General features: G+C 44.4%; 1 protein-coding gene across 5 annotated transcripts in view; it reads left to right on the top strand.

The window, feature by feature from the left end:
* Nucleotides 1-15,745, top strand: part of MAST1 (microtubule associated serine/threonine kinase 1) — a 98,481-nt gene that overhangs the window by 25,358 nt on the left and 57,378 nt on the right. For 2 of the 5 annotated variants that reach the window (XM_082205375.1, XM_082205377.1), the window contains exon 2: nt 3,137-3,168. In XM_082205375.1, coding sequence (XP_082061501.1) covers nt 3,137-3,168 — 32 coding nt within the window. Of the gene's footprint in view, nt 1-3,136; nt 3,169-11,663; nt 11,935-15,745 lie in introns of those variants that run through there. The other 3 variants (XM_082205374.1, XM_082205373.1, XM_082205376.1) reach the window with 3 other exon arrangements.

Below are 15,745 nucleotides of genomic sequence, written 5' to 3' on the forward strand. Positions count from 1 at the left end.
CAAGTTGAGGAAAAATGGTCTGGGTTTTAGCAAAAGTTATGGAATGGGCAGGGTGGTAATTGAGAATAAGACTTTATTTATAGGACTTTTCCATCCTGCCTTAGCTCTAAGAAGAGCCTTCAAGGTGGTTCACAGCAATAAAATACCAATGTAATTAAAAGGTGTATTCAAAACCAAAATAAAACAGATGAACAAAATCAAAACTAGATAAAATTAAGGTGTATTAAAAGTCTGGTGGAACAAGCATGTCCTTACCTGCTTCCACGCAAAGGGCCCTGTCTTACATTTCCATTAATTGCACCCACCTTAGTTGCAGAATGCAGAGCAATACCTCAGAAGATGACCACAGTTGACAGGCAGGTTCATGGAGGAAGAGGCAGCCCTCTAAATAGCCTAATCTCAAGCCTTTGGGGGCTTTATAGATAATAGCACTTTGAATTTAAGATGATGCAGCCAAAATAAAAAGGCCTGTCTGGATGCAGGACTTTCTAAGCAGTTATCACAAGTTACATTCAAGTGACAACCTGGGTAATCAACAGGATCCATGCGCTTCATTCATCTGACAGTCTCGGTGAACATTGCAGTGGGCTTTGTCAGTTACTACCACCAGAGTCTACTGTGTAAGGAAAACCTTTCTGGAAGCTTCCTCTGATAAGCGTCCGCACTCGCGATTGCCTGCTTAGGGAATTACGGCAGACAAGGTTTCCCATAATGCATGAGTGTGTGAGTCATTCTAGAACCCCCTTATAAAGAACAAAGCATTTACAAATTATTTTATACATAGTTTCATTCAGATACACGTGCTTTTCCTTAGAAAACAAGTCTAATTAATTGTTTCCGGTTCTGATAGAAAGTGTCAATATCCCGCTATGGTACTTGCTCCATTGACACAGAGGGGGTTCCATTCATAGAAACAGCGGTATTGCCAGCTAGTTGTGTTGAGCTGTCGCTAGCGGTGCAACAACTTTGACAGCGGAGCTTTGGGCAGGTTGTCCCTTTAAATTTTTTAATGTCTTATGGGTGTGAGCCCTTTATTGAGAGGGAATTTGAGTGGTTAAGGAGGGGCTTTGGGGTTCTTTTGATGTGTGTGATGTAGAGCATTGTGGAGATGTATCAAGGCACATGAACATGCATTGGTGACTGTGAATGGAGTGGGGGTAGCATTTATGGTCATGCCTGTGTATCAGAAAGAATCAAGACCCCTTAGAGGTGCTGATGCTGCGAATCCCTCCAGCATAGGTTCAGGCTGTATATTTGTGTAACTAAACCATTTATCATAAAGACACTGCAGTCTCTGCTGTGCCTCCTTTCCAAAAGAAAAGACAAACCTTGGGTGAGTTTCTGGAACTCCTTGTAACTTGCACCACACAGAGATTAGGCTGGCGTGCAACAATGCATTTTAACGGTACTGGGTAGAGAGGGACCTATAACTTTGTTTATATTGTTCCCTGTTGGTAAGCAGAAATTGAAATCTGTACTGCAAAGTGGTTGGCATGAATATGCTATTTAGCGATTCTGCTGGCACTTGGACAATCTGGAAAATCCAATATGTCTGTCAAAATAACTCAACGGGAAATATATCTAATGCTACCTGTTACATTGAGAGAATCAAGTGCTTTCCTGTCTTGAAGAAACCTAATATCAGGAAGCAACTTCAATGCCTGCCTGCCTGCCTGCTTGTCTTTCAGTGTGATCCTATACATGCCTACTCAGAAGTAAGCCCTACTGGGTTCAATAGTGCTCACTTCCAAGTGAGTGGGCATATGGTTGTAGCCTTGATACTTTATTTTCTTCACCCATCCTTCCTTGATTCCCTTTTCTTATTTCTGCTCCCGCCAGCCCAGCCCCGCACCCCGTTGGTTCCCTCACCTAGTTCACCCGACTTGTTATGTCTTTTGTCATTTCCACCTTTGAGCCTTTTGTGAGGACAGTCTCTGGGGCGGCCCTCCTTTCTTTTGTCCCTCACCCGATCGCCTCATAAACACCTGTGCTAAACACCTGTGCTAAAATGGAAAAAGAGCAACAATGCAGCCAGGCAGTCCAAACAAGAAAAGGTAAACTTTGTGATTTAGGTACACGCTGTAAATCGAGCACATTTGCCCCATTTCCCTTGTTTTACATAATTTATGATGCACTTTGGACAATTACTGTTATTATGCATAATTCATTCTGGTTTTGCTAGTCAGGGGCAGGAAGCTATAGATGCCTCTGACCACTGGGAAATCCTGTTGGCAACTCCTTTGGGTTTTCAGCAGGCATGCAGTGACCCCACTTTCAATCGTCTTTACAGATATAAGGACTAAGGGGTCAACAGACTTTTTCAGCAGTCCACTGTTCCTCAGACCTAGTGGGGGGCCGGACTATATTTTGAAGGGAAAAATAACCCAGAGGTGCATTTTAAATAAAAGGACACATTCTACTCATGTAAAAACACCAGGCAGGTCCCTCAAATAACCCAGAGATGCATTTTAAATAAACAGACATATTCTACTCATGTAAAAACACGCTGATTCCGGGACTGTCTGCGGGCTGGATTTAGAAGGTGATTGGGCCAGATCCGGCCCCCAGGCCTTAGTTTGCCTACCCATGGACTAGATCGTTGTTCTCTCTCTTTTCTAACGTGAAAGCTGAGTTTTTCAGAGAGATGGTTTCTGTGCATGTAGCATATACATCCTGTCCTCTTGTGTTTCATGGAGTCATGGCAAATGTGTGTTCTAACTGAGCTCTTCTGCAACACCCTTCTGTGGGGGCTTACCACAGATTTACGTGGTCTGCGGTATCTGCCACCACAAGTCTCCCTGTCTTCTCCACCTCTCCTTTAGCATTTTTTTGACCATGAGAAAATTGTAGAGGAGTCTAGGTTGCCTCTGGGTATCCCACTCTCATCAAACGTTCTGAGGAGAATGCGATGGCTTATTGGGAATGAAGAACTGTTGCCTACCTGTTGTGCTCCACTTTCCCTCAGGACAGCTACATTCCATATAAATGATGTGTAATGAAGAATGAGTTACATAAATAGTAGGGATGAATTTCCTTTTTACTTCATGGAGGATGGGATGTAAAAAAAAGGCCAGTCTTTCCTTTCCTTATCCTCAATTTACACCTGTAGCTAATGCATTTTTTTAATTATTTGCAGAAAGACCTCCCTTTGCCCAGGAAAAGCAGTAGGTAAGTACAAGATTTCTGTATTTATAATAGATGCATAACAGAATGCCAACGTGAGGGGGGGGGGACTTTTTCTTTGTAGCCACTTTTTTTTTTGCTTGTGTGTGTATTATATGGGATATGTAATTTATTATTATTTATTATTACTAACTACCCCCCTTGTGGACTGATTTAAATATCATTACTCCAATGAGAAGGCTTCCAGCCTGGTGGTGCTTTGTTTAACATCTCCTTATAATGTGAATTGCCTTGTCATATTGCATATCCTTGGTGGTGAAGGAGAAATGTACGCAGTCCCAGCAATGCATGCAGCATGGAGCTTTGAAGTGTTCGCTTCCACCAAACAGAGCACCACTACGGGGAAGATAATTTCAGCAGCCTCCACACAGGGGCTGTCATAATATTTTAAGCTGCTCTTCAAAGCTACTTCCCAACTTCAGCATTTTTTGCTATTTTGTCTCCTAGCCTGCCCAAAACCCTCACATTATAAACTCACCACTGGGCCATTTTGAACACTCATTCTGCATTGTGGACAAAGCCTCTTCTTTCTGCTCGTTTGCTTCTTAAAAATATGTTTGTTCTGGCCAACAGGTAGTTTCCCTAGAAATCCACTCTATGAATAAAATAAGAGATTAGAAGGCAAAGGCTCCCACCGCCAGCCCTTCAGAGTGACCTGCTGACAAATCTTGTTGCCTGAGATTTGTTGCCTCGTGGTTGGCAACTGTGGGGCAAGAAAGGACCCCTCGAGGGAGAGGAAGGCTTGTCCAAGGAGACTCTGAATTACTGACTGCTATGCCAGGATGCTAAGGGACGTGGGTGGCGCTGTGGGTTAAACCACAGAGCCTCTTGGGCTTGCCGATCAGAAGGTCGTCGGCTCGAATCCCCATGACGGGGTGAGCTCCCGTTGCTCTGTCCCTGCTCCTGCCCACCTAGCAGTTCGAAAGCACATCAAAGTGCAAGTAGATAAATAGGTACCGCTCCAGCGGAAATGTAAAAGGCATTTCTGTGCGCTGCTCTGGTTCACCGGAAGCGGCTTAGTCATGCTGGCCACATTGACCCGGAAGCTGTACGCTGGCTCCCTCGGCCAGTAAAGCGAGATGAGCGTCGCAACCCCAGAGTCAGCCACGACTGGACCTAATAGTCAAGGGTCCCTTTACCTTTACCTTTATGCCAGGATGCTAGGGTATTTGTAGTAGTCTGCAAAGTGATAACATAGAACTGGAATACGTGGTTATCCCGTTGGCTGGTTCTATGAAAGCATTCTGCACACATAAATACAGTCGTGCCGCGCAAGACGAAAAGAATCCGTTCTGTGATTCTCTTCGTCTAGCGGTTTTTTTGTCTTGCGAAGCAAGCCCATTGACGGATTAGAGGATTAGCACTATTAGCGGCTTTTAGCAGCTTTTAGCGGCTTATCAGCTTATCGGATCAGCTGATAAGCGTCTTAGCGGCTTAGAAAAAGGGGGGAGGGGGAAAAACCCGCAGGAACTCGCAAGACATTTTCGTCTTGCGAAGCAAGCCCATAGGAGATTCGTTTTGCAAAGCACCTCCAAAACGGAAAACTCTTTCGTCTAGCGAGTTTTCCGTCTTGCGAGGCATTCGTCTTGCGGGGCACCACTGTATTGACATACACAAAACAGAACTGAGTTGTCTTTCAAATGGAATATTCAGCTTGCATGACTTTGCAGCTGCATATTTGTACCTGGAGTTCTCACGGCATTTCAAAGTTTGGCAGGAAAGTTCCCCAAGGTGTATGATTCAGTACTTCATAGTCCTCTGCAATCTCAACATTTCTACAATCCTATTTTAAGCAGAAATCAGTTTACTGAGGCCATAATTAATTCTTCAGTAAGGAAACGGTGGGGTGTGGAAATTGTGGAATAGATACCCCTTTATTTATGTGGATAAGCAGATAGGAGGAGTGCATTTGTTATCCTGAAGAGGCAAGCCACTGTTTGGTTTCAAAAATGACTTGCCTCATTAGGTGTTGGAACAGCTGCAGAATAAAATGTCAAAATAAGCTCTGACTGTGTGTGTGGTTTCTTTTGCTTCATATTTTACTGTTTAGATTGTTGCCATAATATTTTGCCTCCATAGATAAATGTATAGGAGGATTACATGTGGGAATTATTTTTTCTGGAATTCCTAATTCATATAAATGGTGCAGGAAAAATCTGCCCAGAAAACTAGATTCCTGCCAGTTCCATCCTTCCCATGGATCTTATATCTGAGTAGCAAAATGCCCCTTGAATGGTGTGTGTGGCTAAGGTGTATCTGTGCAGGGGACTGTTCATCTCTGTGCATCCGCATTAATTCTTGACATTGTGTTTTTACACTTAGCAAACACATATTGGTGTGTCGTATGTTGGGGAGTATGTATGTGCATACAGGTCTGAAATGAAGATGGGAACTGAAGTAATGGCTGCTGGTAGCAGTAAGTCACTGTTGGCTGCCTGAAGTATGGCAAAGCAGTGATACAGACTAAGTCGAAATAAAAAAATTCCTTCCAGTAGCACCTTAAAGACCAACTAAGTTAGTTCTTGGTATGAGCTTTCGTGTGCATGCACACTTCTTCAGATACACAGACTAAGTCGAGCAACCTATATTCTCCTTATTCATTTTCTAAGGCAGAGCTTTCCAAACTTTTCATGTTTTTATATTTTTTTAAAATAATTTTTATTACATTTTCAATTTTTTTGTAATCACAATATCAACACATAAATCAATAAGCTCAAACATCGCTCTATCCGAGCATCGACCTCCTCCCGCCCCTCTTTCTGACTTCCGTATGTATTTACTTTATTCTTAGCATTTCTATAACCACTTTTTTACCTTCTTGCTTATTTTTATATTTCCCCTTATTCAATGTAAATCAGTTCCTTGTATTATCATTACAAAACATTTCAACTCAAAGCTACAAACGTTTTCAGATGTTTACAATATTCTTTCATATATAATATAAATTTGCTCCAGTCCCTTTGAAACAGTTCATCGCGCTGATTCCGGATCTTCCAAACTTTTCAAGCTGGTGACACACTTTTAGGACATGCCTCATTTCGTGACACAGCAATTCAGTTTCACATCATTTCGTGACACAGTAATTCAGTTTTAGTAGAAAACTGTAAGTTAAACTAACCCTTTCCAGCCCCAGGAGGAGCACGGGGAGCATTCATGCGACACACCTACACACTGCAGCCAACACACTAAAACAAAGCAGTTTGGAAAGTTCTGTTCTAAGGGTATTAAAGTGGGCTCTATAAATAAAAAAATTGAAAATCATAAGTTCCCCTAATATGTTCTGCTACCTTTAATGCCCTCTCAACTTTCTGGAGGCACCTCTCTTGCACGGATGATCAGAGGAGGAGGAGATGAGTAAGGTTCCCACAAATGTGTAGGACATTATTATATAATACTCCAGAGCAAAGCTTTTTTAATTTAAAAAAAAATGATTACTATTTTTTCCAGCATTAACAAAATAAAAAACAAATAACAACATAAAAACCAAACTACAACACCATAGTAGCTGCCAATTTAGGCATACTGGAGATACATAGTCTAGTCATATTAAAGAAAAGCAGAACACACCAATTTCACATTTATGCATGTTACATGCACCGAAGACTCCAGATCATCAGCATAGACAAATATGGACTTCCAGGATGAATCAGCATCTTTTAGCCAATTGCCCATGCATTGGCCTTGAGTTTCATCAGGCAGAATTGCCATGTCTTGCACTGCAATCCATTCTCTCACAGGATCTTATTGGGCAGTGTTCATGTTGCGTAAATCAGTTTGTGCTTATTAGACCAGAACTGTGTCCCAGCTTTGAATGTCATCTTTGCCTTAGGTCAGACTAAGGCTAATGGGGTCTAGAGAAAGATGCTTCCCTCCTCACACACGCTGAATGCTCACTGTACATTACAGTTGCTGCTTGGATTCCAGTGCCGAGTCCAGTGCTCATTTCCCGAAGCACTTCCAGCATGACACTGACGAGAAAGACGAAACTGCTGAGTACAGCAGGATTTAAGAACATGAATATTAGATGGGCTGTGTGTGTAGGGAAAGCCAGAGGAGAGGAGTTGCATTTCTGAGAACACAGCAAAATAATAATAATAATATGCATTCATTTTGAAGTATTTTTCTCTAACCATGAGGACTAGAAACCAATGTTTTTTAAAACGAAGGTGGCAGTCACTTCCAGCATCTCATGAAATGCCCACACATGGCAAGATGGCTTCAAGTCAAGCCAAAGTCCATGCTGAGGACCATGCCTTTCAAAAGTCTCCGTTCATTGCTGGGTGTGTGTCTGTGTGACTATTGAAATTACTAAGAGATGATGGGTGGAATTCAACATAACAGTGGGGTTTGCGCATGGGGAATGAGGTCAGCTCGTGGAACCGGACCTCGCTCCCCCGTGAAGCCCCTAAACCTCTTCTGAGAGCTCCCTCAACCCTCCGGAGCTGAATGCAGGGGGCACAGGGGAGGAGGGGCAGTGGTGGACTTTGGGGTCTCAAATGTCAGCGGTGCCACGTGTGACTCCAAAATGACTCCGCCTCTCACCTTCCATTCTGCAGTGGCACCTTGGTTTTAGGACAGCTTAGTTTATGAACAACTTGGAAATAGAATGCTGCAAACTCAAAAGTAGGTGTTCCAGTTTGTGAACTTTGCCTTGGAAGCGGAACATGTTCCGCTTCCTGTTGAATGTGTTCCGTTTGTAAATTGAGTCCCCAGCTGCTAATCAGAGGCTTCCTGTTGAGTCTGTCGGCTGTTGAGTCCCCAGCACCCACCATAGCTGTCAACGTTTTCCTTTTTTTAAGGGAAATTCCCTTATTCCGGATAGGATTCCTCGCAAGAAAAGGGAAAAGTTGACAGCTATGGCACCCATGCAACACGGAGGTGATATTTGGAGCTTTTGTTTTTGCTATTTTTGCGTTTTTGTGGCTTTTTCGTTTTTTTTACTGTAACTTGTTATTCGTTTTATGGGACTGACTTGTGGCTTGTGACTTTGTTTTTGTGACTGTGGCTTGTGACTTCATTTTTGTGACTTGTTTTTGTGCCTGTGTGGACCCAGTTCAGCTACTGATTGATTGTGTGGCTGCAGAAATGGATAAAAGCCCCCCCCCCCATTCAAACAATGAGTGCACATCAGTGCACATAAGAATTTTTTTTTTTATCATCTACAATATTGTCTTACTTATTTTATAGTACAGTACATGGTCTCATTAGATAGTAAAATTCATGTTAAATTGCTGTTTTAGGGGTTGTTTGTAAAAGTCTGGAATGGATTAATCCATTTTGCATTGCTTTCTATGGGAAAATGCGCCTTGGTTTTAGAATGCTTTGGTTTTGGAACAGACGTCCGGAACAGATTAAGTTTGGGAACCAAGGTACCACTGTACATTATAGTTATGGTGGCTGCTGTGGCTCCACGCACTCCCCTAAACTTGCCTCTGGAGGGGGAACTCCTATTGCACAAGCAGACCATATTCTATGCATGCAACAAGTTAGCTGAATCACACCTTTTACATGTGTGTTTGTGTGTGTGTACACTTTCTAGAGCGTTACTCATATGTTACAAAGTTGTGCTTAAAGAAGCACAACAGAAGCTGCACAATTTATTGCATTTAAATGAGTATTCATATGTTTCTACATATACCTTTTAGGAAGGGTTTTTCTATAGATTCAAGTTCTCTCTCTCCCCCCCCCCGCCCCCACCTGGAGATATTCCACTGCTGGAGGAATTGGGCTCGAATATGAGCACACTACTGGAAACTGAATAAGGATTGGAACCAAGAATGCAGATTTGCATGATGTCGATTCACAGGGTTAGTTCTGACTTTATGTCTAAAGCACCTACTTCAAAAAGTGCTACCAGGTGCTGTGTTTGAATGTCTTGTGATGGAGAGCCTGTGGCAATTTCTGCCAATGATACTGTGGCTTCAGGGATTGCTGGCTTGAGAGCATCCTCGTTCCATCAAAATCCCTATGTTGAAAACCTAAAGAGAGGAAAGATTAAGCTCAGTATTTATCCTAACATGTAAAATTTCCATTTTTATGGAGGTTTTGGAAAGGGGGGGTTCTTTCCTGCACAGAGTGCCCCCACACATATGCAACAATTGTGCAGAGGACTGTACCACATCCCCTCAGTCCTGAATGTCTGCAACAGCTACTTTATTGCTATGCCCAAAACAGTCCTTTTTAAAGTGTGACCTGTTTTTATTTTCATGCACTTCTCTGCTATCCGTACTGATTGCTTTTCTTTTACAGTATTTTTATTTCAAATTGTATGCAAGTCAAAAATATATTTAAAAAAATAAAAATAAACTGTATGCAAGTCATACAATTGCATAAAGCAGTGGTTCCCAATTAGCGAAGTACTGCTGACTCCCTGTTTTTCAAAAGCCAAGCCATGGGCCCCCAGCTTTTGAAAATGTTGATATCTCTCTGGTACTTTTTGATATGTGAATGGTGCCACCATACCCTCCAACATATTCTCCACACATTCTTCCCAACTGTGTTCCCACACAAGAGCACAGCGTCCCAAAATGTGTGTGTTTTGGCACATGATCTTGTGCATTTTGGGACACCATGATCTCCTGCGAGAGTAAAAAAGGTAAAGGGACCCCTGACCGTTAGGTCCAGTCGTGGCCGACTCTGGAGTTGCGGCGCTCATCTCGCTTTATTGGCTGAAGGAGCCAGCGTACAGCTTCCGGGTCATGTGGCCAGCAGGACTAAGCCGCTTCTGGCGAACCAGAGCAGTGCACAGAAACACCGTTTACCTTCCCGCCGGAGCAGTACCTATTTATCTACTTGCACTCTGACATGCTTTCGAACTGCTAGATGGGCAGGAGCAGGGACCGAGCAATAGGAGCTCACACCATCACAGGGATTCGAACTGCCGACCTTCTAATCGGCAAGTGGTTTAACCCACAGTGCCACCCACGTCCCACAGCACCACCCGCGCCACCCTGCGAGAGTAAGGTCCCGAAAAACAAGATGTCCTGGACAGTTGACAGACGTGCCACAGATCCCCTGGGAACCACTGGCATAAAGCAAGTCACACAATAATCCCAAAACAAAATCCAGCCAACAGGTTGAAAAGGAGCTTGCCTGATCAGCTTTTGCTCCATTTGGCGTGGAAGCAGGCAGTGTGCTACAGGTACAAAGATGAACCAGCTTGGCCATCATTATGCAGCAACCATTATGGCTGGAAGCTGATGCCCTTCATTGTGTTCCTTGCTCAGGCAAACAAATCAGGTGATTGACTTTCCATGGGTAAATTTTTGCAGTTTTTGCATGCCAGCCAGTGCTCATTCTGCATTTAGAAGGTTGCAGTGGCAGGGAGAACTGCAGTTCTGCTTTAGGTGAGTGAGTCATATGACTATTTCCCCTTATTATAATTGACGTTTCCATAGTGCTTTAGATGGTTCAAAGCACTTCAGAAATACAATAACCCTGTAAGGTTAGGGTCAGTATCATTAAGACCCTTACTGCAGAGTAGAGGCTGCTGAAGCCCAGAGAGATTTGCTCATAATGAGCTCATGACAGAGGCAGGGTCTTCCTTATTTTTCTTTTATTCTTTGTTAAATTTGTATACCACCCTTCATCCAAAGATCGTAGGGTGGTTCACAACATAAAAATTAAAAAATGAGGACACAAAATACATAATAAAAACAAAAACAAACTAATAACCCACCTCCCACAAAGACATTTATTAGGTTGTAGAATATAAAATCATCCAAAGGCCTGGTTAGAGAGAAATATATTTGCCTGGTGCCTTGGGATATGGAGCGAAGGCACCAGGTGAGCTTCCCTGGGAAGAGCATTCCGCAGATGGGGAGCCACCACAGAAAAGGCCCGTTCTTGTGTAGGAGGCACAGCGAAAGAAGGGCTTCGGATGATGATTGCAGGGTCATTATTCATAGCTCTCTTTTTTTAGCCACTAAAATGCAGCATGAACATGGCCACCTGGTGTCCTGCTTCTGAGCATGGAGTTGATGTATGTTTCCAGATATTTCCCTAAGTTGTACTGGGAATGCAGCTTGTTTTGAGCAAAAACGCCACATTCACAGTTGCCCAGATTTTGGCATTAATGTAGTCTGCTGTTTATGGCTAGTGAAATCAGCTTCATCCTAGGCCAGCGTACCTATGAATGCTCTTAAGCATTTACGCAGCCAGGGACAGTGGGCACCATTTGCAAAAGAGTTAGTAAGTGGATATACTTTATGGAAGACAATCTTACTCGGCTAAGAGTGATCGCCAAAGAAGAAGAAGAAGAAATACTTTTTACACCATCAAAGTATACAAATATGTCCATCAGTGCAAGACATCGTTCACCCGTATGGTGAGAGCACCTACGATAGGCAGGTATTTGCACACAGCCAAATATGTGTGCACACAACCCACACCCATATGCAGATCAGCAGCACTTGCAGCATGCGCTCATGCACACACTGGCACTTAATACAGCGCCGCCCCCTCACACCTCCCCCTCCTCTCCCTGCCCTTCCCCGCATTCTCTCCCTCCCTCTGTCTTCCCCTCCATTCCAGTCCTCCTTTCTTCTTCAAAAGGGAAGGCTCACCGCAGACCTCCCCCCCTCCATTCTTGGCTCCAGTGGGGGCTCAGAAGTTGCCTCTGCAGCATATACCACCCCCAGCCTCGCCACCATGACCCCCCTGGGGGATGATGTCTGAGTCCCTGTGGACAGCGCTCTCCAATTTCTCTATGCCCGATTTCCTTGAGAGCAGCATGTTTCGCCGTACAAAAAGGTACAGAGAAAGGAAGCTTAATTTAGTCTGCATCCCTCCATCTTTTCTCCCCCTTCTCCGTAGCCCCTCCCCATCAGCATTCTGTCCCCCTCTGCTCCCATTCCTCCATCCTTCCTTCCTTCATCCCTATCATTCTTCCCCTCTCCTCTGTCTCCTGTATCTCTTGCTCCACTCCCCCCCCCCCACTTCGCTGGTTTTCAAGGGAGAAGGGGAAAAAATAGCTTGTGTATTATCATCTTCCTTTTTCTCTAACACCCCCCCCCCCGCGCATTGTGGCCAGGCAGCCAGGACTCTCCAAGGAGGTGTCTCCTGGGGGGAGGGAGGGAGGGGGTTGCAGTGGCTGGCAGGGTTGTGGCGCAGTTGGGGGAGGGGAAAGAAAGATTCACAAAGACTAGGATGCCATGGCAACTGCCAAGGACATGAGCTGTATATGAACTGGCAGCACTGCCTATGACAAATGGTTGGTCTGCCTGTCTTTCTAGCTGTCCGTCTCCCTCTGGCTCCATGGATCCCCCCCCCCCTCGGTTCTTCTGGGTCACTCAGCCTGGACAAGCTTGTGGCTGCTGGGTGGGCAGATGGAGGGGCTGGGGTGTGGGTGGGTGGGTGGGGATGGGGTCTGTCGGATGCAGCGAGCAAATGGAGATGGATAGGAGGGGGCTGAGCCTTAGTGGCTGGAAGGAAGATGCAGAGGGCGAGAGATCTGCGTGTCTGAGTGCACTCCAGAAGGATGGTGTTGTGGGTGTCTATATATATTTGCCACAGGAAAGTTAGGTGGGAAGGGGATGAGTGGGAATAAATGGAAAGATCTATGGCTGGGCTCTGGCATTCTGTTCCTCTTCCTGAAGATGCTCACGCCTGTGAATTTTTCAAGTGCCTGCATGCCTAGCTGCCACTTCTGGCAGCTAGGAATTTTAAATGCATTCTAGCCCTAGGAGCGATTGTGTGAAAAGTGATCTAGATTACATTTATTCCCCACCCCCTTTACCCATCCATCATAGCAGTTGAGTACGGAATGTATAGCAGTAACACCCCCATCCTTTGCTTAAATTCTCCCTGCCATTGCCCTCCATTCCCATAATGCCTCAATATACACCACTGTTTTCTCTGTTATTTATCTTTGCGATCTGCTCAGCTGCAGGGCAATGCTTTTATAACTGCGTATAACAGAGAGACTTAAAGACGGGTCCAGCGTCAGTCAGGTGGGGTTGTGGCAGTTAAGCTAAGTCCTCCCTGCTGTCTCAGCTTATCAGATGTGGGTTCTTCTACAAGACTAGCTCAGTTTGTGTTGTTTGTGTCTGCATGTGTGCAGTCTACATCTGTTCATTTGAACATCAGTAATTGGCAGAGTGAGTTTGCAGTGAAAGAGCTGAGTTGGGGGGAGAGAAATACAGGGTAATCACAGACGTGTGTGTGTGTGTTTACTTGTTTACATAGGACGTAGAGAGCAGAGTGTGTGCTGTCACTCTGTCATTCTGTGTGGTTGAACAGTGGTGTAGGAACTTCAGACCAGAAGCCAGGTGGCTTACTATAATTACTTGCGCCAAATTGCAGTGCTAGAAGATGCCTTGATGTGTTGCAAGTTTGCAGTGGGCTCTCTCCCAGAACTCAGAATCCCCGGGAGACTCGGACAATATTCCCTATGAAAGAAGGGAGTCTGTTGAGCTTCACAGTAGGCAGATGGTGACAGGTCCTCTGCCCTATTGCTCCACCTATAGGAAAGATGTATTTTCAAACTATCAGGAATAAGCTTATATCCCATACTTGTGGATTAGCTAAAATGGATATTTCTTTCTCACATTTTATCCTGGGAGCTCTGGGCAGCATGTACAAGGAGAATCCCATTTTATCTTTAAAAAGCCCTGCAAATGTGGGTTAGGCTGAGAGATCGATAGATAGAGACTGGTTCAAGGTCACCCAGGATGTATTATTGTTTTTTAAGGATTTGTCTTTGCAAAGCATTTCCAGAAAATGGACCCCACTGCTTTCCAAATACTAGATGTGGTTTTGGAAAAGATCGGCTGCTGCCTTGGGTAGAGAAAAGGGGAGCAGCTGAGAGTGCATACTAAGGAAGAGCCTAGACATGACCAGGGGTAGCCATGTTTGTTGTTCATATGTCTGCCTCGTTCCTGTACGCTGTGGAATTGAAACGTGTTTGCTCTTCTAACATGGAAAGGGATGCTTGGTGAGAAGAAAAGAGCCCTTTGAGCCTCAACTACCATGTGTTTCATTTCCCCAGGCCCTTTCCCCTCAGCCCAGACTATGGAGCAATGGCTTGCAGGCAGTGTTAGAAACTGAGCTGTGAAAGCTAGGAGCTAAATGGCACCTTAAACCTAGGTAATGGGCGCAACAACGGAATGTCTAGGCACGTTTTTTTCATAACAAGAATACAAAGCTGAAAATGAATCAGCTGCAGCTAAAATATTATATTCATTTTTCAAATGGTCTAATCCTTCCCCTGCCCACCCCCACTAATATTCTTAAGAGGGTCTCTTCTCCGGTCTTCAGAGTGTAGCTAGAAGTGGGGAGGCAGAAAAGGCTCCTCCTTTCCTTCCACTCTGCAGTTTTAATCTGAAATCTTGGGTGCAGGAGTGCGCCCAGGGCTCAGAAACCGCTAGCGCTAATGAAATTCCCGGTCGCAAAATGCGCCTAGAGCAATGGGAGTTTCGAATGTAGCTTGCAGGGAGGCTAGGAAGGGAACGGCTGGGCTTAGCTCTCTTTCCTTGTCAGCCTCTTCTAATGTCAAGCTGATCCCACCAACGGCAATCGCTTTGTACACGCATGGGGTGACACAAGAAGAAAGAAACATGGCTGCCCCTGTTGTATCTAACATGGCTTTCAAGACTTTTAGGATTAGGAATAGACTTGTATGATCTTTCCACTTCCTTGCCACAGTCCTCTGGGACGTAGATCAAATCTTTCACCCCAAACATCGCACCAGTCCTGGCTAAAAAGCTTATTTCAGGGGTGGGGACCTGTGGTCCTCCAGATAGTTGCTGGACTCTTAACTTCCCATGCCCCAGACCCAGGCAGGCTGAGGCTGATGGGGTTGGAGGTCAGTGACATCTGGAGGGTCCCCCATCACTGTCTTATATATCATTGTTAATATGGGAGATCTATGGTCCTTTCTGTGTGGTAACTCTTGTTCTAAGCTGTCATGCAAATGAACCTTCACATCTGAAACGTTCTTGTGCAGTTCATGAGATGGCGTTGGACAAGGTTCGTGGAGACCTGACGTCAAGTACCACCTTTGTTGTAGTTTGGTCTTTGGCAACTGAGTCGCAAACCCAGAGCATTACCCAACCTCACAATTTCCATTCTGGATATGCAAGAGAAAAATTTCCCCAAAGGAGGAGGAGTCAGCTCTGTTGCACTTCTATCTTAGGTGTTCTGCTGTTTATTTGTTTACATATGCCCTGCTTTTTGGAGTAACATTTTACGAGACTAGCTTACAAAATTCAAAAGCAAGAAAAACCTCACATAAATCAGTAAAACCAATAAAGTATCACAGGTAAATCACATTTAAAAGCACAGCTGAAAGGCCTTCTTAAAATTCATGCTCAACATTTTACTCAAAGTAGGTGCACTGAGATTAATGAACATGACTAAGTTAGATCCATTAATTTCAATAGGCCTGCTCTAAGTAAAACTTAATTGAATGCCAGTACATCCAGATTAAAGCTAATCATAAAGGCCTTCTTAAATGCAAATGTTATCAAAGCATGCTTAGAGAGGCCTGGACGGGTGGTTTGCCTGTGTTCCATTGCATTGGTGCAGAAAAGACCCTGCCAAACTACTTCGGGTCCACAGGAGA

Source organism: Podarcis vaucheri, assembly GCF_965113315.1.
Source record: "Podarcis vaucheri genome assembly, chromosome: 17".
NCBI classification, from domain to species: domain Eukaryota; kingdom Metazoa; phylum Chordata; class Lepidosauria; order Squamata; family Lacertidae; genus Podarcis; species Podarcis vaucheri.